Source organism: Nothobranchius furzeri, chromosome 14 (assembly GCF_043380555.1).
Source record: "Nothobranchius furzeri strain GRZ-AD chromosome 14, NfurGRZ-RIMD1, whole genome shotgun sequence".
NCBI lineage: Eukaryota > Metazoa > Chordata > Actinopteri > Cyprinodontiformes > Nothobranchiidae > Nothobranchius > Nothobranchius furzeri.
In genome coordinates, this window is record NC_091754.1 from 45,752,196 (window position 1) to 45,769,744 (window position 17,549).

General features: G+C 45.2%; 1 protein-coding gene across 10 annotated transcripts in view; it reads right to left on the reverse strand.

Annotated features, from left to right (window-relative positions):
* The window catches only part of dmd (dystrophin), a 306,195-nt gene that overhangs the window by 20,987 nt on the left and 267,659 nt on the right, over positions 1-17,549 (reverse strand). For 9 of the 10 annotated variants that reach the window (XM_054743058.2, XM_054743055.2, XM_054743052.2 and 6 more), the window contains 7 exons: positions 5,175-5,236; positions 3,940-4,014; positions 3,237-3,438; positions 3,079-3,164; positions 1,713-1,870; positions 1,161-1,327; positions 311-422 (listed from right to left, as the gene is read on the reverse strand). In XM_054743058.2, coding sequence (XP_054599033.1) covers positions 311-422; positions 1,161-1,327; positions 1,713-1,870; positions 3,079-3,164; positions 3,237-3,438; positions 3,940-4,014; positions 5,175-5,236 — 862 coding nt within the window. Of the gene's footprint in view, positions 1-310; positions 423-1,160; positions 1,328-1,712; positions 1,871-3,078; positions 3,165-3,236; positions 3,439-3,939; positions 4,015-5,174; positions 5,237-13,026; positions 13,183-17,549 lie in introns of those variants that run through there. The other variant, XM_054743061.2, reaches the window with a different exon arrangement.

Genomic DNA, 17,549 nt, shown 5'->3' on the forward strand with positions numbered 1-17,549 from the left:
GAACGAGTAAAAGTACCAGTACACCATCCTAACCCTAACCCAGCACCTTGTCTCTGTTAGCATCTTCTTAAGGTGTTAGCATTAACCTGTCTAATTACTAACTACCTCTTCCATGTTCCATTTTTCTATTATACATCATTATGCAGATGACACTGATTTATTCCAATGAAATCATCTTCTCTGCCTGTTTTAATGCTGGTTTTAAACAGGACTACGATGTCTGGTATGCATCCTCACATCTGTGAAATTCTCATTATGGCTCCTTTTCCTCTTTTCTTGCCCTTATTGCAGGCCGTATGTGTCCCCTTACCGGAGTGCAGTACTCAACCATGGGGTATTGCATCTTGTGTCCCTTGGCAACGCGACCAGAGAAGAAGCAGCTTTGGCAAATGTCATAGTTGAAATGTTTCAGGCTCCGATATCTGGAGAGAAACACAGAAAGGAACAATTGGGGGAGGTGAAACTAAAAGAAAAGTGCAAGGGGATAACGACGGTAGGGAATAAAGGTGTTGACCAAAGCAAGGGTGGAGGAAACGAAAGAACAAATAGAAAAAAGAAAGAGACAAGCATCAACAAAAGAACGTTTCTAGACGTGTAAATAACAGAACAGCTCTAGTGTCTCCGTTCTGTCCCTGACCCCACGTGATCTCCAGTAAGCTGTCCCACTTCCTCCGGAGCTCGACTTGGATGAAAGAACTCATCAATCACATGTAAAGCTAATCTGTTGAGACCTCTAGAAAAGGGTTTAGCTAGTCCATGTGTTTGGTCCACAGTACACCTCAGCTAATGACATCATAACAGAATGATGTCACGCTGATATCATATAAATCCTCCTGTAACTGTTGGGTAGAAGATTCAAACCCCCGCTCTGCCTCACCCGTCGTCTCTGGACAGGACACTTACAGTGGATATAAGCTGTGAGTTTCTAGAGTTAGCAGCTGTCGCTTAGCTCGCTGCTTCCCCGTCTCTAAGCGGTCATCACGTTTACTCACGCATCCAGCGGCCGGTGTGCTGACAAAACTTCCAGGAAAGATTGGTGAATATCAAACCTTTTTGTTGGGGATATTTGCTCGTGTTTCAGCGAGCCTCTTCACCATTGATGTCGCAGAAACCCCTTCCTAACTATGGTTGTACCGCTGCCACAGTGCAACTCCACTCACCTGAAGCCTATGATGGGACACTCCTTACAGATGTTGCACTTGGCTTGGTGCTTGGCGGTTTCTGCAGCTGCCACACGGTGCAGGACGGGTAACCACACCATGGACTGGGGCTCCAGACGCATCCAATCCAGGAACATGGCAGCCTCCAACTCAGGTTTGTTATTGGCCTATCAAGTGCAAGATAAAACAGGAAAACTGTTTCAAGACATTTATGTGAAGTATTATCAAAACTCTTTAGCTGTGATGATTATTACAGATAATGAGCCCCCAGACACACCCACCCACAGCTCTGTGCTTTAGATGGGGCTGCTGATTTCCCACCGCAGTGATCTGCTGCTCAGGCTGTTTGCCTTGTTTATGACACCACAGCTAAAGGAAGGACCCAGACTAGAAAGCCCTCTCTGATCTGGACAGAGATAACCCACAGGAAGGCTGAGGGAGAGGGATGGATGAGTACAGACCCGCTAACTCAACACATCAGCTACTGCCTGTGAACAAACAGCCTACGATCACACCTTGTTCTGAGGGCAACCATCTGCAGGAGATACGTACAAACTGGAAGCAGCTGCGGACGGATGGTTCGATGTTGGAGCCGCCGAAGGACGCAACCTCGCCTAGCTGCCGAGGGATCTGGATGGAGTCGTGGAGGAGAAGACCCAAACGGCGCTGGTCACAAAAGCCTGTGGGGCTGGCAACCTGCCGGAACAGGACTGCGGGAGGTGGGAAAGGAGAGGCGGGCTGAGTTTTTAGTTTATCCTGAATGTTTTGGTTTGCTGTTACATAAACTCTAGTCTAGTTTGTAATAAACCGCATCAAAGACTAACGATAAAAGTTGGAACAGGAGCAGATTTGTCCCAGGAGCCTCTACTTACTCGTCTTTGCTCTTTACTGAAGTTTGATTTCTTTTTGCTCGTGTGTGGAAGTCGGGTACTGGTGGGCTTTGGGTGAGCCTGTTTGTTATTTATATGGTGAGTTCGTGGAAAAAGGCTTAAGAAAAATCTGGTTTAGATTGGCTAAATATCAAAACCTAATGAGTGTTGAAGCAGAGTAACGGCCCCCGAGGACCGGAGTTGGACACCTGTCTCTAGATCAGGGATTGAAGCAAAAAATTCTCATCTGACTGAAAATTATTTGGGGTTGGGGGGGGGGGGGGGGGGCTCACATTGTTTACATGCAGCCACTATTTGGGTTTTGATTGGTTTTAAGGTCAGTATTCTTGTTTCTGAAAAATGTGGAATAACCCGTTCACATACACAGTGTTTAAAAGTGTGGGTGTTGAGACGGTGGAGAAACGCGTTTCAACATCGGTGCGCGTTTCATTTAGCGTGAGAAGAGATTTTGACGGAACTTTTTTCTGATTATTCCAACTGACGGATTTCCGCCGCCACGACGGAGAACTTTAATCCCTGCTCTAGATACTCCAGACCTTTGAACTAGGAATGGTGTCTATGATCCAAGTAGGGCGTGGTACCTGCTGGGCTCAGTGACCAGGGGAGCTACTACAACTGTACCAACACTGTGTACGACTGGTTTGAGGTGTAAATAAACTGTCACCACTTCTAATGGGTGAGGTAGCCATATTGGATTGAGTGGATCCAGACCCTCAAAATTCCAGCTTCAGCGCATTCCGGTTGACTTCTCTGACCGGGACAGCGTTACTGCTGCGTTCCTGTTCCAGTCAGCTACCAGCCTCTACTTTCTCCAAGATCTCAATATTGGTTTAAGAATGAAAAAAAACATCTTCAACGAAGATTTATTAGAATGACAAATGAGATAAAACTTTACTGTCCATATACACGGACAATCGTGTTGCTGTACCGTAAAAAACATCAAGAAGCATAAAAATCTGTAGGAATGTTTGATAATTCAGGCCTGAATAATTTAAAAGCCCCCCGAGAGTTGGTGTCCTCCCACTTACATCTGTATTTATCCTCCAGGTGAGCCTTGCAGAGTGAGATGATCCCAGTTTTGAAGGACAGGGTGCGAATCTTCCCTGTGCGCCCCCTGTCAGGGTTAGGTTTAGGGTTAGAGAACATCCAGAAGCAGACCAAAGTCACGTGCTTCAGAACCACGTACGTGTCGTAGACGTTGAGCAGCCAGTTGAGGCACATGTCTACGCTCAATTGGACATTGACCAGGTGGGAGTGGTTCTGCTCCAGCCGCTGGTACAGGCTGGTCAGACAGCCCACCAGCTGAGAGATGTCCAGCGGCTGCTCGTTTTGCTTCAGGCTGTGCTGCTCAAACACCTCACAAGCTACGGGCATGCTCAGCAGGTCAACTAGAGACAACAGAGACACAAACAGAGACATTTAGCTAAATCTGTACCGGCTAAACCAGATCACACAGGACTCGTGATCTTTACGGGTTACACCTGCATGATGGTGGATGTTGTCAGCCATGCTAGGTAAGGGTTAAGGTCCGTGCAGGTTTCCCTAAAGGCAACATTCCGCCTTTCCCGGGATCCACAGAGTTCACTCATCCATTCCTTACATTATTTTATCACCATTTTTTATTTTTTGTCATTAAAAAAAATGTTTTTAAATCATTTTTAAATGTTTGGGTTGGTGCGCCTCGTTAAGGCGCTATATGAAGGGTGGAGGGGTTCGGGTATCGGGGTCTTGTTCAAGAGTGAGGTGAGCTGATTAGTGCGATAACGTGATTTCCTAAACAAACCGTAACCTTTGGTTGGGTGGGCCATAGTACTGAGAACATAACAGAGGAGAAGAAGCACCATGACGATGACAGAAGGGTTCGATCCATGTGAAGAGGCAGTACTCACGGCAGAGGGCTTTCTGCAGGCGCCGGAGCTTCATGGCTGTGCGGTAGGCAGAGAACCGAACGTTGTTCAGGTCAGCTGTAGAACAAACGAGGAGGAGGGTTAGGGTCACTACAGGATTAACATCCCTACCGGTGCCAGATTTCATGGAACGTGAAGAAAAATCCCTTTGATTCCTTTCCACCGATGATGACAGGTGTGTGTGTGTCCTGTCACCTGCATCACTGTGCTAAACAACTGAAGTCCCATCTCAAGGAAGAACACTTAACATTATGACCACTAACAGGTACAAAACATTTACCAGGCCACAAGTCAACGTTCTGCTCTGCACGTGTGTGTCCACAAGCATCTAGAGCTGGGTTAGTAACCCTAACATCTACACTGGGTCTGGACCAACCAAAAGTGGTCCCTGATGAAAGCGTGGTGGCCGAGGGCATCCCATATACCCTGGAGCAAAGACAGTTAAAGATCAGCCAACCAAAAGGTTTGATCCAGCTCTGAGGACCACATAAACTTCTACAGCAGCCAGTCAGGCCGTGGTTCTGGAGGTCTTCCGTCTGACAGCCAGAGGCTGTAGACTTCAGTCCATGTTCTATTTCACAACCTCTAGAATCTCCTGGCTCCCCGATCACACACGCGTTGCCATGGTAACCAGACTGAATGACAGCTGAGAGGCTGCACTCAGACATTTCCAGATAAAACTAACTCCAACCAGAACGACTCCTTAAATGCAAAAGAGAACCCATTATTCTACGGTTTATCAGATTATAGTTTTTATTTATCCTGACAGGAACCTCTCCTCTGACCCGACCGCGGTTATGACCTCTGGCACTTGTTTGGTTCTTTTGCACTTCGGCAGAAAGGGTCTCCATCTCACAACAAAGTTTTCTTTCTTTTCCTGGGTAGAACCCAGGAATCCCCTCACTAGCTGAGGGCGTAGTGTGACCAAATATGGTTAATTGAGGGCGTGTCTGTATGTAAATGAATGAGAACAGACACCAGCACCTAGGTAGCACAGGTAGGATTTATCATCAGACAAGTGCGGAGGAACGTGCGTACGAGAAACCGCCGCATGTTTCATAAATCAGGACTTTGATTGTTTGTACAACGTTCTAGATTTTATTCATAGGAAGGAGTTTAGGAATTTTTCTATGGACGTTTGATGGATGAGGGCCCGGGGTTGTATGTGTGTTGCCAAGGTAACCAGTTCCAGTGAAAGAGGCTGAAGTGCAGCTTACCCAGAGACTGGTAAAGCTCCGTCATCTTGGGATGGTCCCAGCATGTCGTCTGGGTCTGGTGGCTGGAACAGGACAGAGGAGACAGAATGGTCATGTCTGGAGTTCAACCAGCAGATCACAAGATCTTGGAAGGACAAGTGTAGCGTCACGAAGGTCCTCTAATTTGTGACAAAGGTCACATTTTCCCAGCTGGGTCAGCTGGGTCGACTGTAACTTTGCCCCACAGATTAAACAAGCGAGGAGCCATGATGTCTGCGGAATATCATCTTTATCTGCTGCTGTTCCATCCCAGATTGAAGGACACTTCAAGATCACAATAATAATTTAAATAATAATTTTAATAAACTCTTTGACTTTATTACTGTTTATTATAATCATCATAATTAATCTCTTGGTTCAGTATAAATGTATTTTAATTACTGAAATGACTTATTATGCTTTGGGTATAACCCCCAAATTCCACTACCTCCGCTCCGCTCCGCTCCGACACGAACGCCGGAGCAAAATCTGTCCCGTTGTAGTCAATCAGAGCAATCCCACTACTGCGGCCGTGCTCCGGCAGTGCGGCGCAGTGCGCCGCCCTCTGTTCCGGCGTCCAGCAAAAATAGAATCGATCCTATTTTCGCCGGACGCCGGAGCACCTCCGCAGTAAATGGGCAGAAATCACAACGGCCCAACAGGAAAAGGAGCAAGCACAATTTCCGTTTTTCACAATAAATCGATAAACAAAATGTGTTTTTTGTTTCATATGCACAGATTTAACAACTTTTAACCACTATCAATGGCGGCTGAAGTTTAAATGCACAAAAATAAGCCATAAATACAGTTTCCACTATCAAAGTAGTCACACTTTATTGATCCAAACACTGCTGATCTCTCAACAGGAATGATGGGCAGATTAAACAGCTCATGCCGATGCTTCTCCCACACAACGGGTGTTTGGATCTAACTTCCACGTTTATTGCTCAGACTGTATCGCAAGATCTCGAAAGTCCCGCGCATGCTTGTTTGCCCCCCTCAGGTCTCCGCACCGGAGCGGAACCGTTGTAGAGCGGGTACCAGTAAAAATTGAGTTCGGAAGCGAGCGGCTGCGGAAGGCGGGGCGGAGCGGAGGTAGTGGAATTTGGGGGTAATAATGATTATTGTTGATGATCGGTTATGTGTGTTCAGCAAACCAGAAGTTCATCTCGCACGTAACCAGCCTCACACAGAGGGTACCACAGGGTAAAAGTGACATCATCACATGTCTTTGACTCATGACCAAACCTTTCTTGCTCTGAGTGGGCGTGTTCTGAGGGGTTTGTTAAAACTAAATTTCCAGCAGCAAAACTTCAGTTAGTGAACCAACCACCATCCTGAGGATAAGGGAACGGCCGCCCTGAAGCCTCTACCTGCTGTTCTGTCATGCTGATAGAAAAGCTTTGAATAAACGCACGATAACCAGCTGACGCTAAACTCCTTCAGAGTTATTGATTTTGAGATGCAAATAGTTTCATCAGTCGTGTGACCCACGGAGACATCCCAGGACTGATTTGGTCGCATTGAGGTCCTTCTACCAGCCTCGTGCCCGGAGGAAATCATCTCCACCTGACATCTCAGATCCAGAAGGGGGTCTCCTGAAACTGGGTGAGGTAGAAACTTTTGACAGATGACGTCTGATGCTGTTTCTCTAAGTAACAACAGTTAGCTGCAAAACCATCATTTCACCCAGAACGAGTTTCTCTCTCTGAAAGAATCCTTCTGAGAACATTCACACATCCAAACTCGCATTTTCAATTTAGCTTTCAATCAGTCACAGGTTTGCCTTTAAAACAAGTTAATATCAAAACTGTTAAATTGTCATTCATGAATTGTCATTTTTAATTACCGTTCCAAATTGTCAAGCTTAAAATTGTTAGTAATAAATTCTTAACTTTAAAAACTTGATTCTCTTCTTGAAATTAAACACAGAATGGTGTATATTTCTGGTTATTGAAAAAGCAAAGATTCCTTTAACTTCTGATTCAAAAATAAACTTTTGCTATTAAATCTAATTATCTTAAATTGAATATTAATCTTTGGATTAAATATAGACCAAGCAGGTTGGTGTATGAACTTCTATCGATTATATTAGTATCTTGGGTATTTATACATGATATAAGCTCATATGCTAATGTGCTTGATCATTCTCAGAATCTAACAACTGATAGCAAACAGTGTTGATTCTAGTATGTAGAATCACTAAACGTTTGAAGATGAGATGAATTCTGGTGATAGCAGCTGGGTAGACAATGTCTTAGCAAGGTGGACAGTGGTGATTTATACCAGTGTTCTCCAACCCTGGTCCTCATGGCCCACTGTCCTGCATGTTGTCCACGTCGCTGATTCAGCACACCTAATTTAAATAATTGCACTGCCTCTTCAGGAGAACATCAAGAGCTGCAGATGCCTGTTAATCACTCATTTGTTGAAGTCAGACATGGCAGCAGGGGAACGCTGGTGTTTGAATGGACAACATGCAGGACAGCGTGGTTGGGGAACACTGATTTACAGAGCTGAAGTCCACCTTCTTGTCTTTTATACACTAATCTACAAACTGCTTAGTTAGCATGAGGCTGCCACACAATCACAGTTCAAAACAGCAGGTTTCATTGAGATCTATGAAAGTTACAAGACTCAACATTAAATAGATTTGAAACATCTTTGAACAACTGCCTGAAAAACTAGATGAATTAGGAGTTAGCACCATTGAACAGACCCACAAGGCCATTGGTTTTCACTCAGCTGACAGCCATAGACTCAGCAGAAACCCCGTCAGTATGATAGGTGATGACAACAGAGTCCCGACTCTTCCGTGGTAACTTTCAGAGCCCAAGTGAAAGTCTGTGAGCTAGTTCTGGAACAACAACATCAACATCTACAACACGTCAGCAGCTCCCTATGAGGAGGACCAGCACAGGGTTTGTTACAGGTCTGAACACGTCTCCTTTAGGCTCACCATCCCAGGGGACAATGCTCTGCAGGCTGAAGCAGGTGAGCATTTCTCTTCCCACCCTCACCAGATGTTCAATAGTGTGAGATCAGTGGACTCAGTGGTCTCCTTTAGAAAGTAGGGTTGTCACGGTAACCGGTGTAGCGTAAACCCTGGTAAAAAAGTTGAAAATAATAATAACCGTCTTGTTTTTTTTAAATATATTATCTCGGTGGATTACCGTGGCTGCGGTGTAGGCGTGGTGACCCTTACCAGCCACCGTATCATCTGCTGAAGTTGCCGGCGGCACATGCGCACTTTGTTGTTTACAACCAAAACTTTCTTGAAGCTAAAGCTGAAGTAATGGCCAAAGGAGGAGATGGCAGCGCTCAGGACATTTATTATCCCTCAAAAAAGACAAAGTGGGAAGTATGGACATTTTTTTTGGATATTTGAAGAATGCCGAGGGACAGCAGATAGAAGACGGCTATCCTGTTTGCAGCACGTGCAGAAAACGTGTCTGTGAAAGGCAGCAACATTTCAAATCTCATGACACATCTGCGTGACCATCACCCACAACTCTACAATCAACGCAAGGCAAGTTAACGTTAGCGTTTTAGCTAAAATGCGTGGTCCGAGGATTTGGGTTGAGGGAGAATGCAACGAGTCGCTATATAAAGCAGCCGCAGCGCCGCTACCTGCATATAAACCGTGTCGCGGACACCCCCATGTTGAAATGACGCCATGCATTACGGGGCTCCCAGGGGTAGATAAGAGTTGGTCTCTCTCCGAGAATAATTATGAATTTAACAATGATTACTGCCTGATGACATTTTGCCAAATCTGCAAAGCTCACTGGAAGGACACAAACCGAGGACAATATTTTCCTGATATAGGGTTTATTACTCAAGTAAGGGTAAAAAAGTATCTGATTAGAAGGCTACTTAAGTACTGAGTGAGTATCATCTGATCTAATATTTTTAAAATGATGACATCAAACAGACAAAAAATAAGAAGATATGGGCAAATATTGGTATTTTAAAGACTAAAGGGGAAATATGTAAACAAATAAACAACATAATTACAACATAAATTTTAGGCAAAATTTAGACACAAACTGAGGACAATATTTCCTGATATACAGGGCTTATTTTGTTGTCTGAAAATGTAACATGTTTACAAAAATACCGCGATACCGAAAACCGTGATCATTTTGGTCACAATAACCGTGAGGTTAAATTTTCACACCGTGACAACCCTTGTTAGAAAGCAGCTGAAAACTCGCCTGTTCAGGCTTTGGTGTGACCTCCTGTTCATCCTCACCAGCTTCTCTTCAGGCTGCTGTGTCTGTAAGCTTAGTCTTTCTGGGGATCAGAATTGCCTTTTCTTCACATTTTCTATTCCAAATTTATAATTTTTTCTCATTTTTATTATGATTTTTTTTTGTGTAAGGGTGTCTCTTATGTGCTGGCACACCGTCATGCTGCCAAAAACATATAGTAGGTATGAAAGGTGGGCAGTGTGGCTCACTAGTGAAACCTGACTGCAGACTCGTAATGGCCCGTACAACCAGCAGGATTCTGGCCGATGATCGAGAATTATTTACTATCATCCAACCGTTTTTTTCTTGCTGATCACGTCATCGAGGAGCACGGCGGGTTAGAGCTTTAACACCGCAACATGGCTGGGCGTACACTCCTCGCGCCGTTTCATGGATGTTGGCGATCTGCGTCGGCTCTGGACGAACGTGTGGGTGTAGACGTGCTCGTAAAGAACATGGGGCGACGTCAGTTACAAGACCTGGTTTGGATTTAGGGAGTCTGATGGTGAGCAGTAAAACATCCTCAGTGAAATTTGCCGGGTGAGAGTGAAGTCGTGTCTGCGTTAACAGCTCGTCACCAAATCCCTTAAACGTTGCTTGTTCTTTAACACACGATGAACACACAGGCCTTAAAACCTTTGGGACATTTCCAGTTTGAACAGTTTTCCCTCACAGTCATCCCATTTCAGCTGCTTGTCCCGTAAAATTTCATCTAGAAACTTAGTGCTGCCCCCTGTGGGTTGAACTGTGGCTACCGCATTTTAAATTTGTGATCGACTGGGGCTGGAACAATTCCCCCTCCCTCCAGGGATGGAAATTCCCAGACCTGGCCATGCATTTTTCAAATCTTGACTAGAGGTGGAGTTGGTTTTTATGTTAAAGAGGGACTGCACACCATCAGAAAACCTATTAGATAATTTGTTTTATTTAAGTTAAGAACAATGACTGTAATTTATACTAATAAATTGTTCTACACTTCTTACAATTATTAGTTCTACAACTCATCTGGGATGTGAGACTGTTCGTTTAGACATCACCCGTTTATGCTGTCAGACTCCCTGCAGAGGTGCACTAACCCATCCTGAGCCTGGAGAAAAGCTCCACATGGTCCAGTTCCTCACCTGCACTTAAGCTCAAAAACACCCGAACCCTAACCCTCGGTATCAAAAACACGAGCAAAAAAATATGTACCGTATTTTCCGGACTATAAGCCGCTACTTTTTCCCCACGCTTTGAACCATGCGGCTTATAATGAGGTGCGGCTTTACTGAAGATTTTCCTTCACCTGCAGGGGGCGCTTTAGCAGAAAGTGAAACAGGTGGAAGTCAAAAGTGGAAATCGAAGAAAGTTCTCATTTTAATTTAGCACACGCAAGCAGCCGGCACGACGAAGAATGTTTTTCTAATCCATACCCCCTCATCATGGTAACTACATGTATGAGTTCATAATGATGCCGCATTTAAGTTGAAGGCCATCGATCTGGCAGTAAAGGAGGGAAACAGTGCTGCTGCACGTAAGCTTGGCATGAATGAATCCATGGTTCGGCGCTGGAGACGGCAGCGGGAAGAACTCATTCAAGCCAGCTTCACTTAGGATCGATTCTTGTTTTCATCCAAACTACAGACAGAGTGGATTCTGGGTAATCAACCTTCCTTAACTCTCTCTCTCCCAGTGAACGGAGTCAGATTAGCTGTTCTAGATTAAAGCAGAACTTCTGTTCAATCTGCTCATTTATTTACCATGTCTTTGGTATTTTTATACCCTCAGATAACTGTTGTTAGAGTGGCTCTGCAGTGGTGTCTAGTAGGAATGAATACCTTTTAAGTTAAATATGTTTTTACTTCCCTATACACTGTCTGACTAGCACCACTCCATAAGCTACAAAAACACACCCTAGCATGTTTAGAGAGTAAACCAACAGGTGATTTCGTCAGACGAGAGGTTCCACAGACCGATAATATTAGACATAATCAAAACAAAAGGGGAAAAAGATCCAGGAAATACTCGCGGTCCTTCCAAAGCTCGGGGTCCATGCACCACCTCTGTAACCTGCTTAAATGACCTTTATAAAGCCACCACTAGATGGATTTTCTTGGATGAAAACACTGAAACATAACACGCTGCAGTCCGTGGTGTTTTGTCCCACTCTGTTAGCCGTAGTTCTGGAGCACTTCCTAGTTCTGATCTGGTATCCATGGATGAAGTCATGGACACCCCCAACCTCTAGTAATAACCAGAGGGTTGGACTTGAGTCACATGACTTGGACTCATATCATTCATTTGATTACTTTAGACTAGACTTGAAAAAACGTTCAAACACTTGGACTTGTACACCAGTGACTCGGACTTTGACTTGAACCTGTTTACTTGAAAAGACGTGATATTTGGGGCTGGGGCTTTTGTGGTTTTTGTGGCATCAATGCCGATGCCAGTTCTGCTCGGGGTCCTGCGCATGGATGACTTCAAACTATGGCAATACCACTCGGCCAAATTATATTGCATTGCTTTTTCAATTCTGTTCTTTCACATAGGTTTAGGAAAGAGTTTAGCAGTTTTGTTATTGAATTCATGTTTTGTACCGCCTAAATGGGTTTGAACGTGTCAACGTAACTTCTGTAAGTCGAACGTTCAGCCAATCATATAGACTGACATCATTGGAAGGTGCAGGACCCAAAGCCGGCTCACTTAGAAGAGAACATGGCATCTAATATGGCGTCCCGCAGAGACTACAGCCTTGCACCCTTCGTATGTTTAGGTCAACGACTGGACATCATTTTACTCACTTTCAACCACATTCTGATGGATTTTTCCAGAGATTCATGGTAGAAACTACACATATACTACACGCTGTCACTGACTCGGAGTGACTTGAAATTTGAAGTGTCAGACTTGAGACTTGACTCGACTTGCAAAGCAATGACTTGGTCCCACCTGTGATAATAACATACATTATGGTATTAGTGTGATGGCTTTAGTAGATCCAGCTGCACACATCCTGAACAAACCTGGAGCCTTTGACGATGGGTCACGTGACTGATCATTTCTACCAAACAGCGTGTGTGTGCGTCCTCATCCAACAGCTGTATTTAGTCCGAGCACACACACACACACCTGCACCCACAGGGGTGCCAAAGTCGGAACCAGCCCGCACGCGCTCCCATTTCTAACCAGGAGCCACGCACGCGGGGCGCGTGCATCAAAGCCACCTCCTGGCAGCGGGAGAGGGGGAGGAGAAGGTGACCGTGGCTGGCTGCACCTCCATCCGTGTGAAGGAATCTTAACACCGATTCTTCCCCGATTCTGCTCACGCGCTAACGGCTGCGCATTGACGCGCACGCGCGCACGAACCCGCTGGGCTGGATGCAAACACACACGGTAGCATCCACGTAGCCCCGGGCTCGGTTCGACACCGTAGCTCTGCTTTTATTCACACAGGAGGCGGGTGGAGCTGCCGGCAGTGGCCGCTCACCTCGCCTGGTTCCCGGGTAACAAGTGACCATGAAATAACCCCGTCCCGGTCCTCCGCCCTACAGCTCTGCTGCATTAAACCCACCATCACCATGGTTCACCAGTGTACTCACTTCCGAAGCTGCTCCCGCATCGCCCGCTGATCCCAGCCCGGGGGAGGCGACTCGATCCCCGCAGAGAAAAGCACAAAGTCCGAGCCGGAGTCCTGTGTCACCGGCGGGAGGCGTCCCGGTTACCGTGTGGGCCTAACCGAGTCGGTGTGTGGTAGCTGGGGCTGCAGAGGCAACGGTTCCACGGCACTACAGCAGGGCACTTCCGCTGGGATTTTCAAAATAAGAGCACCAGCTGCTTGTCTGGCTAGAGGGGAAACGTAAACTGATGTCACGCTCCATGAGGTGAGGTTTCTCCTGTGATACTGTGTTAGGAGAACCCCACTTCATGGTGGAGGAGGGATTACAGCCCCTTAGGACAAAATGTGGTAGAAAAAAGTGTTCAAGCAACAGGGATACCCACACCCTGGAGAGGATTGTTAAACAAAACCAATTCAGAAATGTGGGGGAGGGTCACAAAGAGTGGACTGCAGCTGGAGTCAGTGCTTCAAGAACCACCACGCACAGATGTAGGCTAGACAAGGGTCGTTTCTCAAAATGCATACTTGTCTGTCCTTGTATACTCACATCATCAACAATGGCCCAAGGACTGTTCCAGTCCCAAGTATGCATCATGGCAAGTTCCCTCAAAGTTCCCGGATGTGTTCTTGCTCCACCCACTGTATCGAGGATGCATCCATGCACCCTTTAGCAGACTTGGGACTACAGTTTCCGCAACAGTTATACTCCGAACATCAGTGCAGAAATCTACGTACTGTAGTTTCATATCTGAGATTCTAATACAGAAATATGGAGTTGTCTTCTATTGTAAATAATTGGGGTAACAGTAAAATCATCGACATATAAATATTGGACAATGGGTTTCCATAGCCTCCAATAATAAGTTTTTGGGCTAAAATGGGAGGTGGCCACCACCGCCATTTTGACCGTGTCACAGGTTCCATCAAGCCCAGACAATTCCACAAAAGGGAAGAGAGGTGGAGCTGAGGGTGTGGCTGTAAGGCTGGGATCAACTGACGACACCCGGTCGAACTATAACCTGAAGCTAACCCAAAGCTAACGCGGAGGTGGGAGCTAAGCTAACGGAGGTAGCAACCTAACTACAACCGGAGTTAACTGTGCACAACACCAGAACTTCTGAGTCAGAGATACGCTGGGCTGACCGCTGGGTAAAACCGGGTGGAACACATAGGTCTCCCGAAAGCGGCTGAAAGCCGGCAGCCCGCGCAGCAGACAGAAGCCGTGATCAGACAGAGATGCGCCGAGCTGCGGGGAGGGGAGAACCGGGTGGAAAACATCGGTCTCCCGAGAGCTCCACAAGCCGATAGTCGGAGCCCAGCTCCACCAACATGTTATATTTCAACCCATTTTCTAAAGTGCAGCATTATGTTAAATGCACTGGGTTTTACCCTATTACATTTAAATTTCATGGTTAAACAGTACATGTTAAAATCTAAGCTCAGCTCGGCAGTGGCCTAAAATACATAAATATAATTTTACTTACTGAAAAATGAAGTGGAGACTCCTTGGATGCTCTATTAGTGCAATTAATGCCACAGCAAGTCATTTCGTACAACATTTGCACAAAAAATATCCAAAAAAGAATACACAAACACAGAGACTCAAAATGCCGGAACAGTTTCCAGGCCAGACCGAGTCTCTACTGAAGCCTTTCCACGGAGCTAGCTCTGTGGTCACGTGGGTCTGATGCTCATTAATTATACAGAATTTTAGGCTTTTAATACACTTTAACAGAAGAGTGAGAAAAAAATTCACCCCCCTCAGAGTTGTCATGAGTGTAAACTAGATCATTTAAACAAAAAACATGTTTTGGTACCAGGCTGTAAACATGTTTATTTCTGCTGTGAAATTGGTATTTTTAACATGGGAGTCAATGAGGATGTGCTCGCTTCTGACACCAGCCCCCAGCGAATGAGGGTGGAACTGCAATTTTTGGTACTTCCGGGTTGGGCTCAATTTTTGAGCCGCATTGTGGGGGCTTGGGTAAAATTTGCTGTGTGTATTTGGGTTTTACCTTCCCGACCAAGGTGCTGAACACAACCAAAACTCACAATAAGAACAGATAAAATGCTGTGTCACTAAAAGAATGATAAGAAAACTAAGAACAATCATAAAAACAGGAAACTAACAAACACCAGCTAAAAACAAAAAGATCAGGGCAATCCCTAATGCTGAAATGCCATCACATAAAACTTAGTCTTCAGACGACACTTAAAAACCAAAACAATGGTGATGTCTGAGAACTTCATTCACTAGTTTTATCCAACAGCAGACAGGGATGACACGCCCATATTGGTAACAGGCTATTTGACAGCCAACTACCGATGGATGGCAGGCAGCTGCACCATCAGCAACCCTAACCCTCTCTGATAGAGGAAGTCCGCCTCTTCATATCTGCAGCACCACCTGCAGATGATCATATAGCAGCTTCAAGCAGTCATGCTGCTACTTCAGAAGAGTTTCTCAAAACCCCGCCCACCCTCTGTCAGATGGCTGGACAGATGGAGATAATCCAGAGCTGAACTATCGTTCCTGCTCATCCAGTTCAGAGACAGTAGCTATTTCACACAGCGCCTAAATCCCAAAACAGTGAAAGTGAGTTAAAGTCAGCAGAGACATGATTCAGTTCTTCCGTTAGCCCGTCAACAATGCTGCAGCGCATCAACGGCACTTCAGATGGATTACTTTATTTTATTAGTAAAAATGATCTCGTTAATTCATTAAACAGAGACTTTTATTTTTGTGTGGCTGAATGCTACACGCTCCCGTAATATCAGTACTAACGAAAATATCTGATATGTTCATATCTGTGGAACAGCTACACATCTGGGCCTTTCCTGTGGGACAAATGGCTGGAATGTGGGGTGCTTTCATGTGTAAGCCCCACCCCTTCTAAGTAAACCAATGGGACAAATTTTCTGATTAAAACAATGAAAATACACCTCAGATATTATTTGGGTGTCGACCTTTGCAGAGTCACATGGTTATTACAGGTATTCTGGTGTTTCAGAATCTCAGAATGGACTTTCATGCAGCTGTGATGCACGATTATTTTCCCAGTTATGCAATAAAACCCTTCACATCTCCGGAATGTGCTGCAAAAGGCTGGTATTTAATAAAATCCTCCTGATGTGGTTATTTACGCAGAATTCTGAGTGCCTGTAGCACTTCAGGTGTACCAAGTGGACCATCATGTCAGAATTTCATCACATTTCAGTAGAAACAGCTGTAACTAGAAGTAAACAGTGGTAGTGCCAAGGTTCCTTACGTAAACATCTATTAGATCAGAGCTGACTCTGAATCTTCTTTGGCCATTCCTGCAATTCTATCCAATCTGAAGCAATCATTTTTGTTTACTAAACTAGAATGAACTGTGAGTGTCTGCTGTACTAACACACACACACACACACACACACACACACACACACACACACACACACACACACACACACACCAGTAAATGAATTAAACCCAGTCTTAGATGACAAAGTATTGGCCCCTTTTATTTTGAAATGACCTGGTTGGACTTCCTGTCTCATCCTGCCTGCAGCTCAGGAACTCTGCTAAGGAGGAGATCAGACCCCCCCCCCCCCCCCCCCCCCCCGCTGTTTCAGGGAGCAGAGGACCCTCCGCACCTCCTGGGGGTGGGGGGGACTCCATCCTCCCCCACTCAGGGGGAGTAAAGTACAGAGGAAGAGAGAGAGGCGACACATTTCTAGAGCTGTAGAGGGAGCGTGGGGAAAAGAGGGAGAAAAGATGGAAAGAGAGGCAGAAAGCTGGAGATGGGGTCCTTTACTTTTGGAATCAGAGTTGTTGGCTTGAATGCGCGCGCGCACGCACGCACGCACGCACGCACGCACGCACGCACACACACACACACACACACACACACACACACACACACACACACACACACACACACACACACACACACACACACACACACACCCCACAGTAGCGTACCAAAAGACCAAGTATTCCATCAGAAATGACCAGAAGTGATCGTTTGACTCACAGGCCAGTGCTGATATGCGGAAATGAACTTGGGCCAGTATTCTTAACTAATCCAGCGTATGCCGAGTCCTCCAGGATGCAAGACGCAGAACTTCTTATCCATCCTCTTGAATAAAGTCTCATCCCTTGCTCAAATAATGACTTTAAAACTTTATATAATCATATTTTGTTGAATGAACAATTTGTTTAAATCCAAAGTGTTTTAATAATGTGTTGTATACTTTACATTTAATAATGATTTATTATCAGCTATGCCACATATTAATATCATTATATTGACAAATGAATGTTCAATTCAATTCAAATTAAAAAATACTTTAATAATCCCAGAGGGAAATTGATTTATTATATTTCTTTATGAGAAAAAGGTGACATCTGAGGACTCTTGGTAACGCCCACTAAAATCTCTGGCATCTGACTGGTCTCAAGCTTAGGAAAACAGACCTTTGGAAGAATACACCCGGAACTGAAACTTCCGTTCAAGCAAGGTG